The sequence below is a fragment of the Leuciscus leuciscus genome (genome assembly GCF_965113295.1).
Source record: "Leuciscus leuciscus genome assembly, chromosome: 24".
In the NCBI taxonomy this organism is placed as follows: domain Eukaryota; kingdom Metazoa; phylum Chordata; class Actinopteri; order Cypriniformes; family Leuciscidae; genus Leuciscus; species Leuciscus leuciscus.
In genome coordinates, this window is record NC_138723.1 from 23,296,850 (window position 1) to 23,312,772 (window position 15,923).

At 38.6% G+C, this 15,923-nt stretch overlaps 1 protein-coding gene across 1 annotated transcript; it reads right to left on the reverse strand.

Moving 5' to 3' along the window:
• Nucleotides 1-2,239: 2,239 nt before the first annotated feature.
• Nucleotides 2,240-15,813, reverse strand: dhrs13a.2 (dehydrogenase/reductase (SDR family) member 13a, tandem duplicate 2). Its single transcript, XM_082156992.1, has 8 exons — nt 15,578-15,813; nt 15,232-15,350; nt 7,963-8,086; nt 7,516-7,842; nt 5,107-5,225; nt 4,913-5,036; nt 4,439-4,765; nt 2,240-2,791 (listed from the first exon to the last, which is right to left on the reverse strand). The coding sequence occupies exons 1-8, from the start codon at nt 15,702-15,704 to the stop codon at nt 2,532-2,534; spliced, it is 1,527 nt and encodes a 508-aa protein (XP_082013118.1). The 5' UTR covers nt 15,705-15,813; the 3' UTR covers nt 2,240-2,531.
• Nucleotides 15,814-15,923: the final 110 nt, after the last annotated feature.

Sequence of the window (15,923 nt, forward strand, 5' to 3'; positions counted from 1 at the left end):
ATTACTGCAATTAAATAGGAATTTGCTGTAACTCAGGCACGGAATGTCCAATCTGCCCCAAAAGTCACACGTTTGATAAGAGTCATGGCCTGAACACATCTACATGAGAATATTCAGTTATAGTAATAGCGCCACCTACTGGTAACAGGAAGTGTCATGTTTAACACGTTGATGCCGTTCTAGCAACATGTTAAAAATGCCATTGACTTCTAAACATGCTAGAAACATGTTAAAACATGCTAGCAAAACTTAGCTAAGTGCTAAAGCATGTTAATTCAATGAAACAGGATGTTGTTGTTACTCAAGAAGGCAATGTCCAATCTGCGCCAAACTTCACTCTTTTGATAAGCGTTCTGTCCTGAACACATGACCATGCTCATATTCAGTTACAGTCATAGCGCCACCTGCTGGCAACAGGAAGTGACATGTTAAACACTGTTGTGGACTCCTAATAACATATAAAAAAGTTCCAGCAGGTGCTAAACATGCTAACAACATACTAGAAACATGTTAAAACATGCTAGCAAACACATAGCTTAGTGCTAAAGCATGCTAATACTGCAATTAAATAGGAATTTGCTGTAACACAGGCACGGAATGTCCAGTCTGCCCCAAACTTCACACGTTTGATAAGAGTCATGGCCTGAACACATCTACATGAGAATATTCAGTTATAGTAATAGCGCCACCTACTGGTAACAGGAAGTGTCATGTTTAACACGTTGATGCCGTTCTAGCAACATGTTAAAAATACCATTGACTTCTAAACATGCTAGAAACATGTTAAAACATGCTAGCAATACTAAGCTAAGTGCTAAAGCATGCTAATATAATGAAACAGGATGTTGTTGTTACTCAAGAAGGCAATGTCCAATCTGCGCCAAACTTCACACTTTTGATAAGCGTTCTGTCTTGAACACATGACAATGCTCATATTCAGTTACAGTCAAAGCGCCACCTGCTGGCAACAGGAAGTGACATGTTAAACACTGTTGTGGACTCCTAATAACATATAAAAAAAATGCCAGTAGGTGCTTAACATCCTACCAACATACTAGAAACATGCTAAAACATACTAGTAAACACTATAAGTACTAAACCATACTATTACTACAATTAAATATGAATTTGCTGTAACTCAAACATACAATATCCAATCTGCCCCAAACTTCACATACTTGATAAAAGTCCTGCACTGAACACATCTACAAAGCAATATTCAGATATATAACCCCACCTACTGCCAACAGAAACTGAACTGGTTAACACAGTAATGCAGTACTAACCACATACCTATTGTGTACTAAGCATGCTAAAAACATACTAAACATGCTAGCAACTACTATATACAGTATACCTCCTTAAATGCACATTGCCCAACCATGCTCTGTCTTCCTAAAGCCAACGAGTGACGATGGCACGGGTGCGAGGGCCCTTTCATCGCTGCTTGCAGCTTTAATTTTTAGGTTATTATTTTGTAACCATAAAAAAAAAAAACTTAAAAAAAAAAACTTTCCCAGAACGTTGAAGGGTTGATATTTTAAATAACTTAACTTCTACAGAATGTTGCCTTATGGTTATTATTATTTTTATAACCATTGTAAACTAACCCTTCCAAGTAAAACGTTGCAGATATTTTTGTGTAATTACCTATACAGAGCTCTGAAATGAGTTTAATATAGCATTTAATAAAACACATTTAAGATCTTTTCTCAAACAAGTCACAAATTTTGAGAGCTACAATTTCTTCGATCAGGGGTTTTCAATCTTTCAGATGCCACAGACTCCTTAGCCAAAATATGATTAGTGTCATGTGACTCGAGAGACCCCCATTCTAAAATTGTATACAGTACTGTTACAGTAGGCCTACTGTAGTTTTTACTATAGTACTGTTCTATTTCTGTTTGATGTATTATTTAAATCTATTTATTTATTTTTTATATTTATGTTAACCAATTTCATATTTAGTGATGTATAGTAGGAGTTTTCTAACTTTTAGATGCCACAGATCCCAAATATTCCCATGCGAGGGACGGCCTTCCTAATTCAAAAGGCAAAAGTTCATATTTATTCATGCAGTTTAATCTTATTTTAAAATTTAAAATTTTTCATGGTCTCTGGACCTCAGTTTGAAAAACTTATATTAAGACCTGCTGCCATATGCAACAAAAGGTTCACGTTTGACTCAATTTACTTTCATTCTGTTGGGTATTACATGCGTTAAGAAAAAAATACTATATTGTTCATGTTTGTTTGATTTTTATAATCAAATATAATTTCATACAGTAAAAAACCAACCAGGATAAAGGTAATTCCGTCACAGTTAAAAAATAAAAAATAAACTCACCCTAGCATACAGCATTTAATGTCAACAACTAAAAAACACTGTAAACCTTGTAAATAATTGTGCGTCCATAAACACGAAAATGCCACAATCAGTTTCGTCACTTCATACTCGTCTTTTTTTCTCTAGGGGTAAATAAGTTCACAGACGGTCTCCATCCACCAGAAATAAAACAGTTTCTCTGGCTTTATGAAAGGCCGCTCAGTCGTTCACTGACTTCCCAAAGCTTTTTGGCCACCGCATCGTCTTTGGCTTTGGCACTGACTTCCTCCACAGCGCAGCATGAGAAATAACGTCCACTGAAATGCTCAATTCCTTCCTGAACGGCACAATGAAGAGTTGTTTGGGCTCCGGTGTTTGGGTCCAGGAACAGCAGTCTAGCCACTGGCTCAATGAACACTTTCTGCCAGAGACTCACATGGCGGGAGAGCTCGGTCTTTACAACACCTACAAAAGGGATCATGCAATATTAAGCATTTGTTTAACCTAGTCCCAGTGATTCTCAAACTTTTTTGGTCATGCTCCCCTTTAAACCTTTAAGAGAAAACTTTTCATGCGTATTGGCCGTTCATTCACACGACAACGTTGTTTTGGGTGCAATTTTTTTTAAACGATACAGTTCTTGTCTCTGTGTAAACTACAAAAACACGAAATTGTGAAAACGGTGATGTCATGCGCATGTGTATTATGTGTTCAGTCTATAGAGGTGAAGAGTTTCTTTACAAAGTGACATCGCCAACTACTGGCCTGGCAGCAGAATACAGCATTTTTAGTTTTAGTTTAATTTAGTTTGTGTGAACGGGGATCGTTTTGACAATGTTGTCATCTGTACGTGAAAAACGCAAAAGAAAAACGTTTCCGTTTTTAGTACATTGTTGTCGTGTAAACGTACCCTAAATCTAGGCCTACATGTGATCAAATTTCGGACTTTTCAGTTGCAATGTCTTCAATAAAAACTTTCGTAGAGTCATTTATTGCATTTCTAAAAAAAAATTGCCTACAGACTTTTGAAGTGACAAACTATTAAAGGCCAACGGAAATATGTGATTTCGCATTTGAGTGTCTCCAGTTGGTTGTAAACACACTTAGATATTATGTACAAATAAGTGCGTATGCACGATTAGTGAACAAGACTCTCTCTGCATTTGAATATGCCAACTTCCATACTATATATTATATGCAAAAAACAGTACGACAAAACAGTATGACGAATTCAAAGTATTAGAATAGTATATAGAAAAACAGGCGAAAAGTACCCGGATGACCTACTGCTTCCAATCAATAGACACTCCATGGCTGTGTCCGAAATGGCCCCCTATACCCTTAAATAGGGCACTATTTGAGGGGACAGCCATTTGTAGTGGTGTCCGAAACCATAGTGGACATTATCGAGTGCACTCATCCAATCCCTCAATACACTTCAATAACTAGTGTACAACTGATGTACGCTCAACGGCTAGAGAATACCCATAATGCACTGTGAGGGTCGTGCTGAATGAATTCCCGCATCTGACCAGAAGATGGCGACCACAGCTGAATCATCCCACAGCGTAATATCATACAGGTATAAATTCCTTTTTACTTGATATATTAAATTGTTTAGTTAAGGTTTATCGATAGTTCAAGATAAATCTTTTTATTTTTTATTACTGGAGCTGCCCGTTTGCAAGTTTCAAATTACTCTTAAACAGCAAGCACAAACTATGCAAAAGCGGCAGCCCTTCCGATACACTCAATGTCCGAATTCACTCACTCGTTTTCATTCACTCCTTCAAGTGGACTATATTAGTGGAGTAATGTAGGGAATAGTGAATGAAGGCATAGGGGGCGATTTCGAACACAGCCCATGAAACCAGTTGTGAATAACAGGGAAATGACACAGGCAGCTGACTCTGGTAGGTTATGTGCCAGTAAAAACATAGCAGATGTAATACGTCATTCCAAACCTGTGCCTCAGTGGAACGCAAAAAGTGGAATTCACATGACGTACAAAGAAATTAAAAAAATCATGCAGGTTTTGAACAACAGGAAGGTGGGTAAATAATGCCAGAACATTAATTTTACTAAACTATACATATCAAGTATGATTTTTACCTGGATGAACACTGTAGCAGGTGACATTTGTGCCCTTCATTCTCTTGGCCAGTTCGTGAGTGAACAGGACGTTGCAGAGTTTGCTGTTGCAGTAGGCCTGGAAGAACTGCCAGCTGTATCTCCCTGACCCCAGGTCTTTGGTGGCGATAAGAGAATCAAAATCAATCTTGCCCCAGCGATGGGCCATGGAGGATAGAGTGATGACCCTAGCAGCAGGACTCTCCTTCAGACGGTCCAGCAGAAGACATGTGAGCAGGAAATGTCCAAGATGGTTGACTCCAAACTCTATGCCAAAACCATCCTCAGTTAGACCATCTGCAACAAGACCTGAACAGAAAAAGCCTTTGATTGCAGTGCCATGTTTACCCTAATATTCAGATAAGTGGTCAATCAAGATGGCCAAACTTTTACCTTTGGTTCCCCCAATCTTGAACATTTTGAACATATTGAAACAGTTTTGAGGGTTTTGCTTACCTGCATTATTGATGAGCACATCCAGTCTCGACTCAGATTTGAGGAAGTTCTCAGCAAAAGCTCGCACAGATTTGAGGCTTCCAAGATCAAGCTTCATGTACTGTATATCATTGCTTCCTGTGTCCTGAACAACAAATCTGGGTTAATAAACACTCTAAACTCTTGAATCAGTGGTCTCAAGTGATGGTCCTCACCTTCTTAATGTCATTTATAGCTGCCTCAGCTTTCTTCTGGTTTCTGCAGGCTAGAATTACTCTTGCTCCACGACCAGCCAGATCAAGAGCGGTGGCTTTACCGATACCTGTATTCCCCCCTGAAACAAATTCCAGGTTCACAGAAAGCTAAGATAATTTTCTTACTCAAGAGGTTTTGTTTTGTTTTCTATTACAAATATCGAGATTATTTTTGTACTGACATTTTTTAATTGTTATTGTTTTAACTAAGGTTAAGCATAAACTCACTTATTAACTTCAGCTTTAATAAGCATTAATATGATACAGTGTTATTTTACATTTGATTACTTTACTGTTCAGGTATGGTCTAAAAAGAAATATAATAATGTTAGAGACCTTCCTGAAATTAAAGCACTGTGTAGGCCTATATAATGTGTACCTTTGTTTAATTGTTTATCTTTAATATATATAAAAAGAACCGATAATAATACCGTTAAAGTACCGGATCGATAAGCAGTATCGGTAAGAGTAGTAATACCGTAAAAACTTTTTACGATACCCATTCTTCATGATACCCAGGTAATAGGTCTGGATTTCCAGGCTATCTTCATGATACATGTTTTAGTAAACCGGACTAAAAAAAAAAGTCATTCTGCTTCTCAAGTAGGCTAATAGTAGGCTATAACTGTTATTGATTTAAGAATGTTTAGATTTGTATTGGAAAACAAGACAAAAATAGGCTACTAGTAGGCTACGAAATATTTTCCCCAGTGTTTCAGATCACATTTAAAAGAGAAAGCCATCGTAAAGACGACAAAAACGCATTTAACCCGGCATTTTCCACAGGTTTACCATAATATGAGAACATTGATCACAAACCTCACCTGTAATAATGGCCGTTTTCCCCGTCATATCAGCGGTTCCTTTACATTTGGACTTCTTAAATAACGTCTCCACCAAGAAGACATAAAGACCTGCGATGAGAGCAGCGGCGATGATGAGATGAAACATGATTGTGACCTGCAATATTCTGCAGGATGTTCTTATGTACTCCGCCCGGCCAAGAACCTGATGAACCGGTCCGGGCTTTCTCTCCTTCCCCCCGCCATGGGGTTCACCAGACCGGTTTGCGTGCGCTCAAGCAAACAATAGGCCTACAGTTAAATGCCAAAATATTTAAATGCTAAATCTGTACATCTCATCATGTTTTGTTAACGACTGGATACCATCATTTTTAAACAACAGATCAGTGAAGCTGCCTTTACATTTATAAAGTTTCTTAGGTTTTATATGAGCTGTTTTATTGTCTTTGTAATATATTTTATTTTACAAACACAGTCTAAATACAATTTTAATTCCTGATTTGTTTTTTTGGGGGTTTTTTTGGCAAAAAAATCAAATCAACACCACAATTAAATGAACACACATAAATAAACACACACATATATTGATCACAAACCTCACCTGTAATAAAATAACATTATTATTACTAAAAATGTGTAGCTGAGTACCACATTAAATTTGTAGTAGTTATTGGTAAAATTGAAGAAAATGCTTGAATGTTGTTTGATATCTTAATAAAGGTGACATCACCATTCAGGCAAACTATTATGTCACGTTATCATGGAGTTATAGTGTAACCTAGTTCAAAGAAGAACTGTTGACGTACTTTTGACACATGCAGTCCACAGGTGATAGTGCATGTTGTTCCTTTACTAAAGCAATCACATATTTTAACTGGGAGAGGTGACACATTCAACACACTAAAGGTCTCATCATCCCCAGACACGCCTATTGTGTGTTACGTCTTTACTCTGGTATGACAAAGCCACAGGTTTGATGTAGTGGTAACTTTATTACATAAAATACAAGTGATATTGGGATATTGTACGAACAATTTGTAAAACAATCAAAGAACATATTTATTATAGGAATTAAACAGCTCCTTTGTTGCGTTCAGAGCATGTTTTGAACCACACGTCTTCTACACAGGCTTTTTATAAGGTTTATCCAATACGGTTGAGTCGACCACAGGTGCCACTAGACAGTGCAATAAAGACAGATGCAATAAAGCTGATGCTCTCATGCTAAACCAACGAGACTCTCGCTGACTTCCCAGAGCTTTTTGGCAGCTGCATCATCTCTGGCTTTAGCAGGAACATTCTGCACTGCACAGCTAGAGAAGTAGCGTCCACTCACGGGCTCAAGGCCCTCTTGAACTGCACAGTGAAGAGACGTCTGAGCTCCAGAATCCACATCCGAAAAGAAAAGCAGCAAAATTGGTGCCATGAACAGCCGCCACCATAGATTGCTGTGACGACCGATGTCTGTTTTAATGGCCCCTATAATAAATAAATCAGCGTTAACTGCATATGACCTATGATACTTTATCAAGTACTGCTTTTCAGAGAATAAAGAACATCTACTGACCTGGATGAAGACTGTAGCAGGTGACATTTGTGCCTTTGAGTCTCTTGGCCAGCTCGTGTGTAAAGAGGATATTGCAGAGTTTGCTGTGACTGTACAACTTCAGTAAGTCCATTGCTGAAGTTCCTAAACCCAAATCTTTATGAGTGTTGATGCAGTTGAAGTCAATTTTCCCCCACCAATGGGCCATTGAAGACACAGTCACAACCCTGCTGGGGCCGCACTCCTTTAACCGCTCCAACAGCAGGATGGTTAACAGGAAGTGACCGAGGTGATTGACGCCAAAGATCCTTCCAAAGCCATCCTCAGTCTTGCCAGCTATTACAAGTCCTACAAACACAGAAACAAATTTAAGGCTTTTAAACCCGATGTAAATTTTGAATTAGTTGAAAATTCAAGTAACTGATTGTAACAATGCATAAAATAAAATTGCATATATTTGAGAGCTACCTGCATTGTTGATGAGAATGTCTAATCTGGATTCTTTCTTGAGAAAGTTTTCGGCAAAAGACCTCACAGACTTCAGACTGGCCAGATCCAAGTGCATATACACCACCTCTTTGTTTCCTGTTTCCTGTGTTCCAAATCAATGCACAACAATACAGCATTAAATGATGGCAATGAAATGTTAATTCAGCAAACTTATATAACAGAATCACAGATTTAATAATATTATTTAAAAATGTTTTATTTATAAAGCGCCTTTCCAAGCTCAAGGTCGCTGTACAAGAAGATAACAAAAACACAGCATCAAGCATTAGTATGCATCACATAGTACATATATAAATATACAGTAACAAAACAGCAGAACACTAAACAGAGGAGGGTTGGAAATACTGTAAGAAAAGAAAGGTTTTCATTGAGATTTGAATGAGGATATAATAGAAGTGTCACGAAGAGTTAGAGGAAGAGAATTGAAGAGTTTCGGAGCCACAGCACTGAATGACCGGAGAGAGCGAGGGGGTGAATAATAGTGCAGAAGTTCAGATAAATAATTGGGAGCAAGTCCATGAAGACATTTAAAAGTTAACAAGAGAATTTTATACTGAATGCGGACAGGAACAGGTAACCAATTTAGATTATAGAGCAAAGGGGTAATGTGATCAAATTTCTTGACTTCATTGATGACTCTGGCAGCAGAATTCTGAACACACTGTAGTCTAGTGATTGTTTTACCAGGCAGCCCAATTAAGAAGCGAGTTACAGTAGACGAGACAAGAGGTTATCAAAGCATGAATTAGAGTTTCAGTATCTTTAGTGCTGAGAGCAGGTCGCAGTTGGGCAATATTGCGAAGGTGGTAGAATGCAGTCTTGGTAATAGAACTTATATGAGATTGAAATGTAAGAGACGAATCACATGTTACACCCAGATTTTTATCAATATGAGATGGAATTAATGTGGCCCCATCAATAGATAAACTCAGTTCAGACCTTTTTTTAAAAGGGATGTTGGACCAAAAACAATAACCTCAGTTTTATCATTATTACATTTTAGGAAGTTGCTATGTAACCAGATTTAGTCCAGAGGAAGACCAGAGACGGAGCGAGCTGATATGTAAATTAGCTGAGACCATGACTATGGATAATGTGACCAAGAGGTAACAAATAAATAATGAACAGAAGTGGTCCAAGAACAGAGCCATGAGGGACACCTTGAGAGAGAGAGAACAGAGAAGATTTGAAGTTATGGAGAGTGATAAAAAAAATTGTCTATCAGTGAGATATGATATAAACCAAGATAAAGCACTACCCGTGATGCCGATAGCTGATAGCCGAGAGGTAAGTATGTGATGAGATACAGTGTCAAAAGCTGCTGTTAAATCAAGCATGATGGTCAGTAAAACAACCAGAATCAGCAGATATTAGGAGGTCATTTGTAATTTTTACCAATGCTGTTTCAGTGCTGTGGCCTGGCCGAAAGCCAGATTGATGGGATCAAGAAGATTGTTAGCATAGAGATGAGTTTGTAACCGCAAGGCAACTACTTTTTCAAGCAGCTTAGAAATGAAAGGAAGATTACATATAGGTCTGGAATTATTCATAGCAGAACAATCAAGCCCTGGTTTCTTTAAAATGGGAGTGACCGCAGCCGTTTTTAATGATAGCGGGACAGACCCAAAAGAAGTGAGGTAGGTGCTGGATCTAACTGACAAGTAGATGAGCTAGTTTGAGCAATTAGGCCACTAACATAGGATGGGCTGGTGAGAGTAAAGCTAGAGAGGATGTGCTTTATGGGCTGAGGTGAAGACCAGTTAGAGGAAACTTCTGATGAGTTAGATGAAAATGTTTCATAAATAGATTTTCTTTTATTTTCAAAAAAGTGGAGGAAGCAGTTGCAGGGGTCAACTGGCCAGTAATAAGATGCGTTGAAGGGTTAATATAAGTTTGTTAGCAGTTGAAAATATTGTCTTAGGTCTACCTTTAGCAGTGTTTATTACGGAGGAGTAGTATGTTGTACGTGTGGCATTAAGATCAGACTTGTATTTCAGCTGGTGAGCAGAAATCTTGATAATGCTCTTCCAGGCCACTTTTCCTATATCGGCGCTCGAGACGTCTTCCAATTTGTTTTAAGCAGTCGGAGCTCAGGTGTAAACCAGGGTGATGCATGAGATGAAGGTACCAGCTTAGTTATCATAGGGGCGTGATTGTCCGAGGCTTCAGAGATAGCAGAGTTGTAAGTTGAGAGAACAGCAGAAGGACAAGAGAAATCAGAGTAAGAAGACATTCAAGTACACAAGTAAGAATATGCATTAATGGAGTCTGAGAATGACAGAGGAACAGATTTAACATTGCGATAATTAATAGTAGTTTTGTGGAGAAGTTTAAAAAGATGGAAATCAAATCTAACTGTTATCAGGTTATGATCATAAATACCAGTTTGTGAGCCAGAGATATTATGTATTCCTGAAGGGCAAACAAGATCAAGTGTGTGACCGCAGCAGTAAGTAGGAAAGTTGACATGTTGTACAAGACTGAAATTATCCAAAGTTAATATAAGGTCACTGGCATTAGAACAGGCAAATGGATATTGACCAAATGGACATTGAAGTCACAGAGCAGGATAACATAAAAGGATACAGCATAGGCCAGAGTGAGTAGTTCATTGAGATCAGAGAAAAAAATCTGACAGAGACTTGAGGACGATATATTAATATGATCAGCAGAGAGGTGTGAGCAAGCACTTTAAAGGGGTCAACGGATAAAAAAATTCACTTTTATATGGTGTTTGCATATAAATGTGTCTTTGCAGTGTGTGGACACAACCACCATACAATGAAAAAAATCCATTTTTTTTAATCCTCAAAAAGCCTAAACACTGTCAATAATCAAGCTGTTTGGATTTTCTGAGCAGCATGATGTCATATTGCACATGCTCCGCCCACGACCACTGACAGACTGTCCCGTATTAGCATATTTCCACCCTCAGCCATTTGTATACTGTCTGCCAAGGCATCACTTTACGTGTCGACACGGAAGAGAGGGGTGGGGTGAGCAGTTGCTCATTATCATTTAAAGAGATGGTGCATATACATATATATATATATATATACACTCACCTAAAGGATTATAGGAACACCATACTAATACTGTGTTTGACCCCCTTTCGCCTTCAGAACTGCCTTAATTCTACGTGGCATTGATTCAACAAGGTGCTGAAAGCATTCTTTTGTGTTGAGATCTGGTGACTGTGGGGGCCATTTTAGTACAGTGAACTCATTGTCATGTTCAAGAAACCAATTTGAAATGATTCAAGCTTTGTGACATGGTGCATTATCCTGCTGGAAGTAGCCATCAGAGGATGGGTACATGGTGGTCATAAAGGGATGGACATGGTCAGAAACAATGCTCAGGTAGGCTGTGGCATTTAAACGATGCCCAATTGGCACTAAGGGGCCTAAAGTGTGCCAAGAAAACATCCCCCACACCATTACACCACCACCAGCAGCCTGCACAGTGGTAACAAGGCATGATGGATCCATGTTCTCATTCTGTTTACACCAAATTCTGACTCTACCATCTGAATGTCTCAACAGAAATCGAGACTCATCAGACCAGGCAACATTTTTCCAGTCTTCAACTGTCCAATTTTGGTGAGCTCGTGCAAATTGTAGCCTCTTTTTCCTATTTGTAGTGGAGATGAGTGGTACCCGGTGGGGTCTTCTGCTGTTGTAGCCCATCCGCCTCAAGGTTGTACGTGTTGTGGCTTCACAAATGCTTTGCTGCATACCTCGGTTGTAACGAGTGGTTATTTCAGTCAAAGTTGCTCTTCTATCAGCTTGAATCAGTCGGCCCATTCTCCTCTGACCTCTAGCATCAACAAGGCATTTTCGCCCACAGGACTGCCGCATACTGGATGTTTTTCCCTTTTCACACCATTCTTTGTAAACCCTAGAAATGGTTGTGGGTGAAAATCCCAGTAACTGAGCAGATTGTGAAATACTCAGACCGGCCCGTCTGGCACCAACAACCATGCCACGCTCAAAATTGCTTAAATCACCTTTCTTTCCCATTCTGACATTCAGTTTGGAGTTCAGGAGATTGTCTTGACCAGGACCACACCCCTAAATGCATTGAAGCAACTGCCATGTGATTGGTTGATTAGATAATTGCATTAATGAGAAATTGAACAGGCGTTTCTAATAATCCTTTAGGTGAGTGTATGTATATATATATATATATATATACAGGGTGCGATTTGTGAAAAAAACAGAGGGGGGGATGTTTTGAAACATTTTTATTCATAAAAATAAATCATGAGAACAAGAACTTCATTCACTGCATTTGCTGCTCTGGACCCTTTTCATTGTTCCCAGCTAGCTAACAAGAGTTTTCGTGCTGAAAAATTACATACTATTACAAATATTTGTACTTGGTGACATTCTGAAAAGCCGTACATGGATCAAAGCTAATGGACAGGATCAGATAAATCAGAGTTTAGATTCTCTGCCCGAGCCCGAATTTGACCCGACCCGACCCGGGCCCTTGATCCAGCACTTGTGTTACAAAATGCAACACGTCACGTGTCATGCTCCTCCACTCGCACGCATCACACCGGCCCGGGATAATAATCTTTAAAAATATTTATTTTGTTTAAAAAATATTCTATATTCTAAAACCTTGTTGAATTAAATTAGAGTTGTAGCCTACTAGGGCTACTCCTCCTAGGCCATCCAAAGTTCATCCAAAGTTCATTTTCTGTGTTCATCATTTTTCACGTTTTATTTTTATTTTATTTTATTTATTTTTTACGTTTCTTCTTTCAGATCCATTTGCGATCCATTTCATTCTGAATAAACAAACAAGGCAGTTTACATGATTTGTCCTTGTTGCATTATTCATTATGATAATAATTAATAAATGCACGCACAATATCCGTGAACTTGATAAATGTTGCAGATATGTTTTACTATGCACAAACAAATGCCTTTCAACTTATGTGTGCAAAATTCAGAAGCAGTAAATGAATGTGCAGCAATTTGTACAAATAGAGTGTCTGTATAGGCCTACTATATGTGTTGTAGCCATTAAATAAGCTCATTTAGTTTCATATTTGTTAAAATATTATTGTTATTTTTTTCCATCTATGTTGATTTATGAAAAGTGAACAGCAGCACGAGTAAGATAGGATGTGCAGTATATATCGGGAGACTTGGAGTGGGTTAGACATGATTTTGACTATTTCATTAAGTTTTGTTTTGTAGAAAGCCTTTCTTTAAAGTGAATTTCGTTCTGTATAAATTGTATCTTAATTTTAATACATTTTTCATCAACGAATTGCGTGTATTTAATAAATAAGAAGCAAATATAGCAGACAAAGGCTATAATCAGAGGCGCCGCCGCGGTTACTTGCACTGCATGATAACTTGAGCGGATCTCATCATAAATTAACCGAAACTAAGTGTATGCCTCAAAGAGAATATTAAGAAATATATCTAAAGAACGCTTGAAATGTCTTTAAACGAAACAATTCAAAACGAAAAGAAATAGGCAACACTCTGATGTAATCCATGCATTTCTCCATATATGCGCATTCACTACGGAAATGGCGATCGTCAACTTCATCTTTGCTTCATCTCAACTTCCCTGGCGCCACCCCTGGGTTTAAATTGGGCTCGGGCTCATAACATACAGTTAATGTGTCGGGCCGGGCCGACAAAGTCAATTCGCCTCATTCGGGCTTCGCGTCTACCGCGCCGCGCGACACGCATCGCGCCGCAGGACCTCTAGACGCGCGTAAACGCGTCTTTACATTGACTTAACATTGAAATCACTCACGCCAGACACTCAAGAGTGAGTGAGTAATCAAAAAACCTTTGCTTAGCCTCAGTTGAGTAAAACACCGTATGTGCAACTTCAGCACTAACTCTGCTTGTCATCATAGAAACAGATAATCAGATTGTGATGTTTATTCCCGCTTCAGTAATATGCTGCATATGCAGCGTAAAAAAAGACCTGCAACCGTCTCGCAAGTGTTGATAGGCTATTACTCGTGAGGTGTAACCAATCATATAGCGCCGTGGGCGGGACATTGAGCAAGTCTGCAGAGTGGTGGTTACAGAGAGGCTGCGGAGCCAGTCAAAGTAGCGCATTTTAAAATAAAAAGGATTTTAATCAAACCACGGATCCGTGATAAGTTTTGTGATCCGCCTCGCCACTAGTGTAGTAGCACTGATCACTTTGAGGGGGGGATAAATTTATCCCCACCGGGGATAAAAATAATTAAGCAGAGGCAGGGATACATTGACCAGAAAGGGGGAAATCCCACGCATCCCCCCCGGCAAATCGCACCCTGTATATATATATATATAGTACAGGCCAAAAGTTTGGAAACATTACTATTTTTAATGTTTTTGAAAGAAGTTTCTTCTGCTCATCAAGCCTGCATTTATTTGATCAAAAATACAGAAAAAAAAAGTTATATTGTGATATATTATTACAATTTAAAATAATTGGTTTTCAATTTGTTATACTTTAAATTATCATTTATTTCTGTGATGCAAAGCTGAATTTTCAGGATCATTACTCCAGTCTATCACATGATTCTTTAGAAATCATTCTAATATGATGATTCATTATCAAAGTTGGAAACAGTTATCATCATATTAGAATGATTTGTAAAGGATCATGTGATAGACTGGATGTCACATGTGACACTGAAGACTGGAGTAATGTTAGCAGACTTTTTGCCTGTAGCCTACTGTATACATACATATACAGTATGTATTTTTTTATCGTTCTATTCCTCCTTGTATATTTTCAAGTACATAACTGTTACTGTATCTTAGTATGAATAACCGGGCATTTTATATGGTGCTCTCTAGAAACTGCTTCTCAAGCATTATATAAACGACGTTGTCACGTGCTTCCAGTTTCTTTACTGAGCGCTGGTCAGATCATCGAATAACGGTTTATATATATATATACACACACGTTACGTTCAATTCATATAATAATATTTGAATCATTATTTTATTATTCTAGTGCTGCGGGTTTGCATCTGCATATAAAATCCCAATAGATTTTTAAAAATATCAACATTTAGTATGTCTAATGAAAAACAAGACAAGTCCTGAGATTTCAACGCAGCTCAGCAGTGAACCACCATACTTCCCCTAATGGAACTTTATTTTTTTATATATATCTTGAAACGGTCTTATCTCACAGTTACATTCAACGACAATAGTTAGAACCTGTTGACATATGGTCCCTCTCTCTCACCCTCTGGATGTCTGTGACAGCAGCCTGAGCTCTGCTTTCATCTCGGCAGGCTAGAATCACACGAGCTCCTCTTCTCGCCAGATCCAGCGCGGTGGCTTTGCCGATACCCGTGTTTGCTCCTGGAAGTAAACCAGCTCAAATGTCAATCATATCTGTTCAGTTGCTTGCTTATCACGAACGAACGCGTGTGTGGAGTGTGAACCGTCAGTGCACTAGCTGAGCTGTCACTTCTGCGTTGTGTAAGTTACACGACTAAAATGTGTTTTAAGCCGACTAATGATTAAAATAAAGACACGTGTAACTGTTTAAGGACAATAAACAAACGCACTAAAACCGAAACACATACCAGTCACGACCACCGTCTTCCCGTGCAGTTTGGCTGTACTTTTACATTTTGGCAGTTGCAACACCGTCACGCACAGCAGCAGGTAAAACCCCACGAGTCCTCCGCAAATAAGCAGAACGGTAAACATATTCAAGAGAACAGAGCAATAACGGCTTTAGTTGCTTATGAAATAGCTCGGTTTCCTCTAGACTGGAACAGGAAGACGTGCTGCTGAAGCCAATCCCGCCCTCTTCTCCACATTACATCATAGTGATAATAACACTACTGTTCTGCTGCTCTTATTAACTCCACACTGAAATTATATCTGGAAACTGAAGCTATTTGTTTCACTGTCTGAGGAAAAATG

Excerpts from the sequence above, each read along its gene's own strand:
- dhrs13a.2 (XM_082156992.1), bottom strand. The coding sequence starts at position 15,704 with ATGTTTACCGTTCTGCTTATTTGCGGAGGACTCGTGGGGTTTTACCTG. Across the intron at positions 15,351-15,577 it reads GAAGACGGTGGTCGTGACTG|GAGCAAACACGGGTATCGGC; the intron begins GTATGTGTTTCG and ends GTTTACTTCCAG. Across the intron at positions 5,037-5,106 it reads CTATAAATGACATTAAGAAG|GACACAGGAAGCAATGATAT; the intron begins GTGAGGACCATC and ends TTTGTTGTTCAG.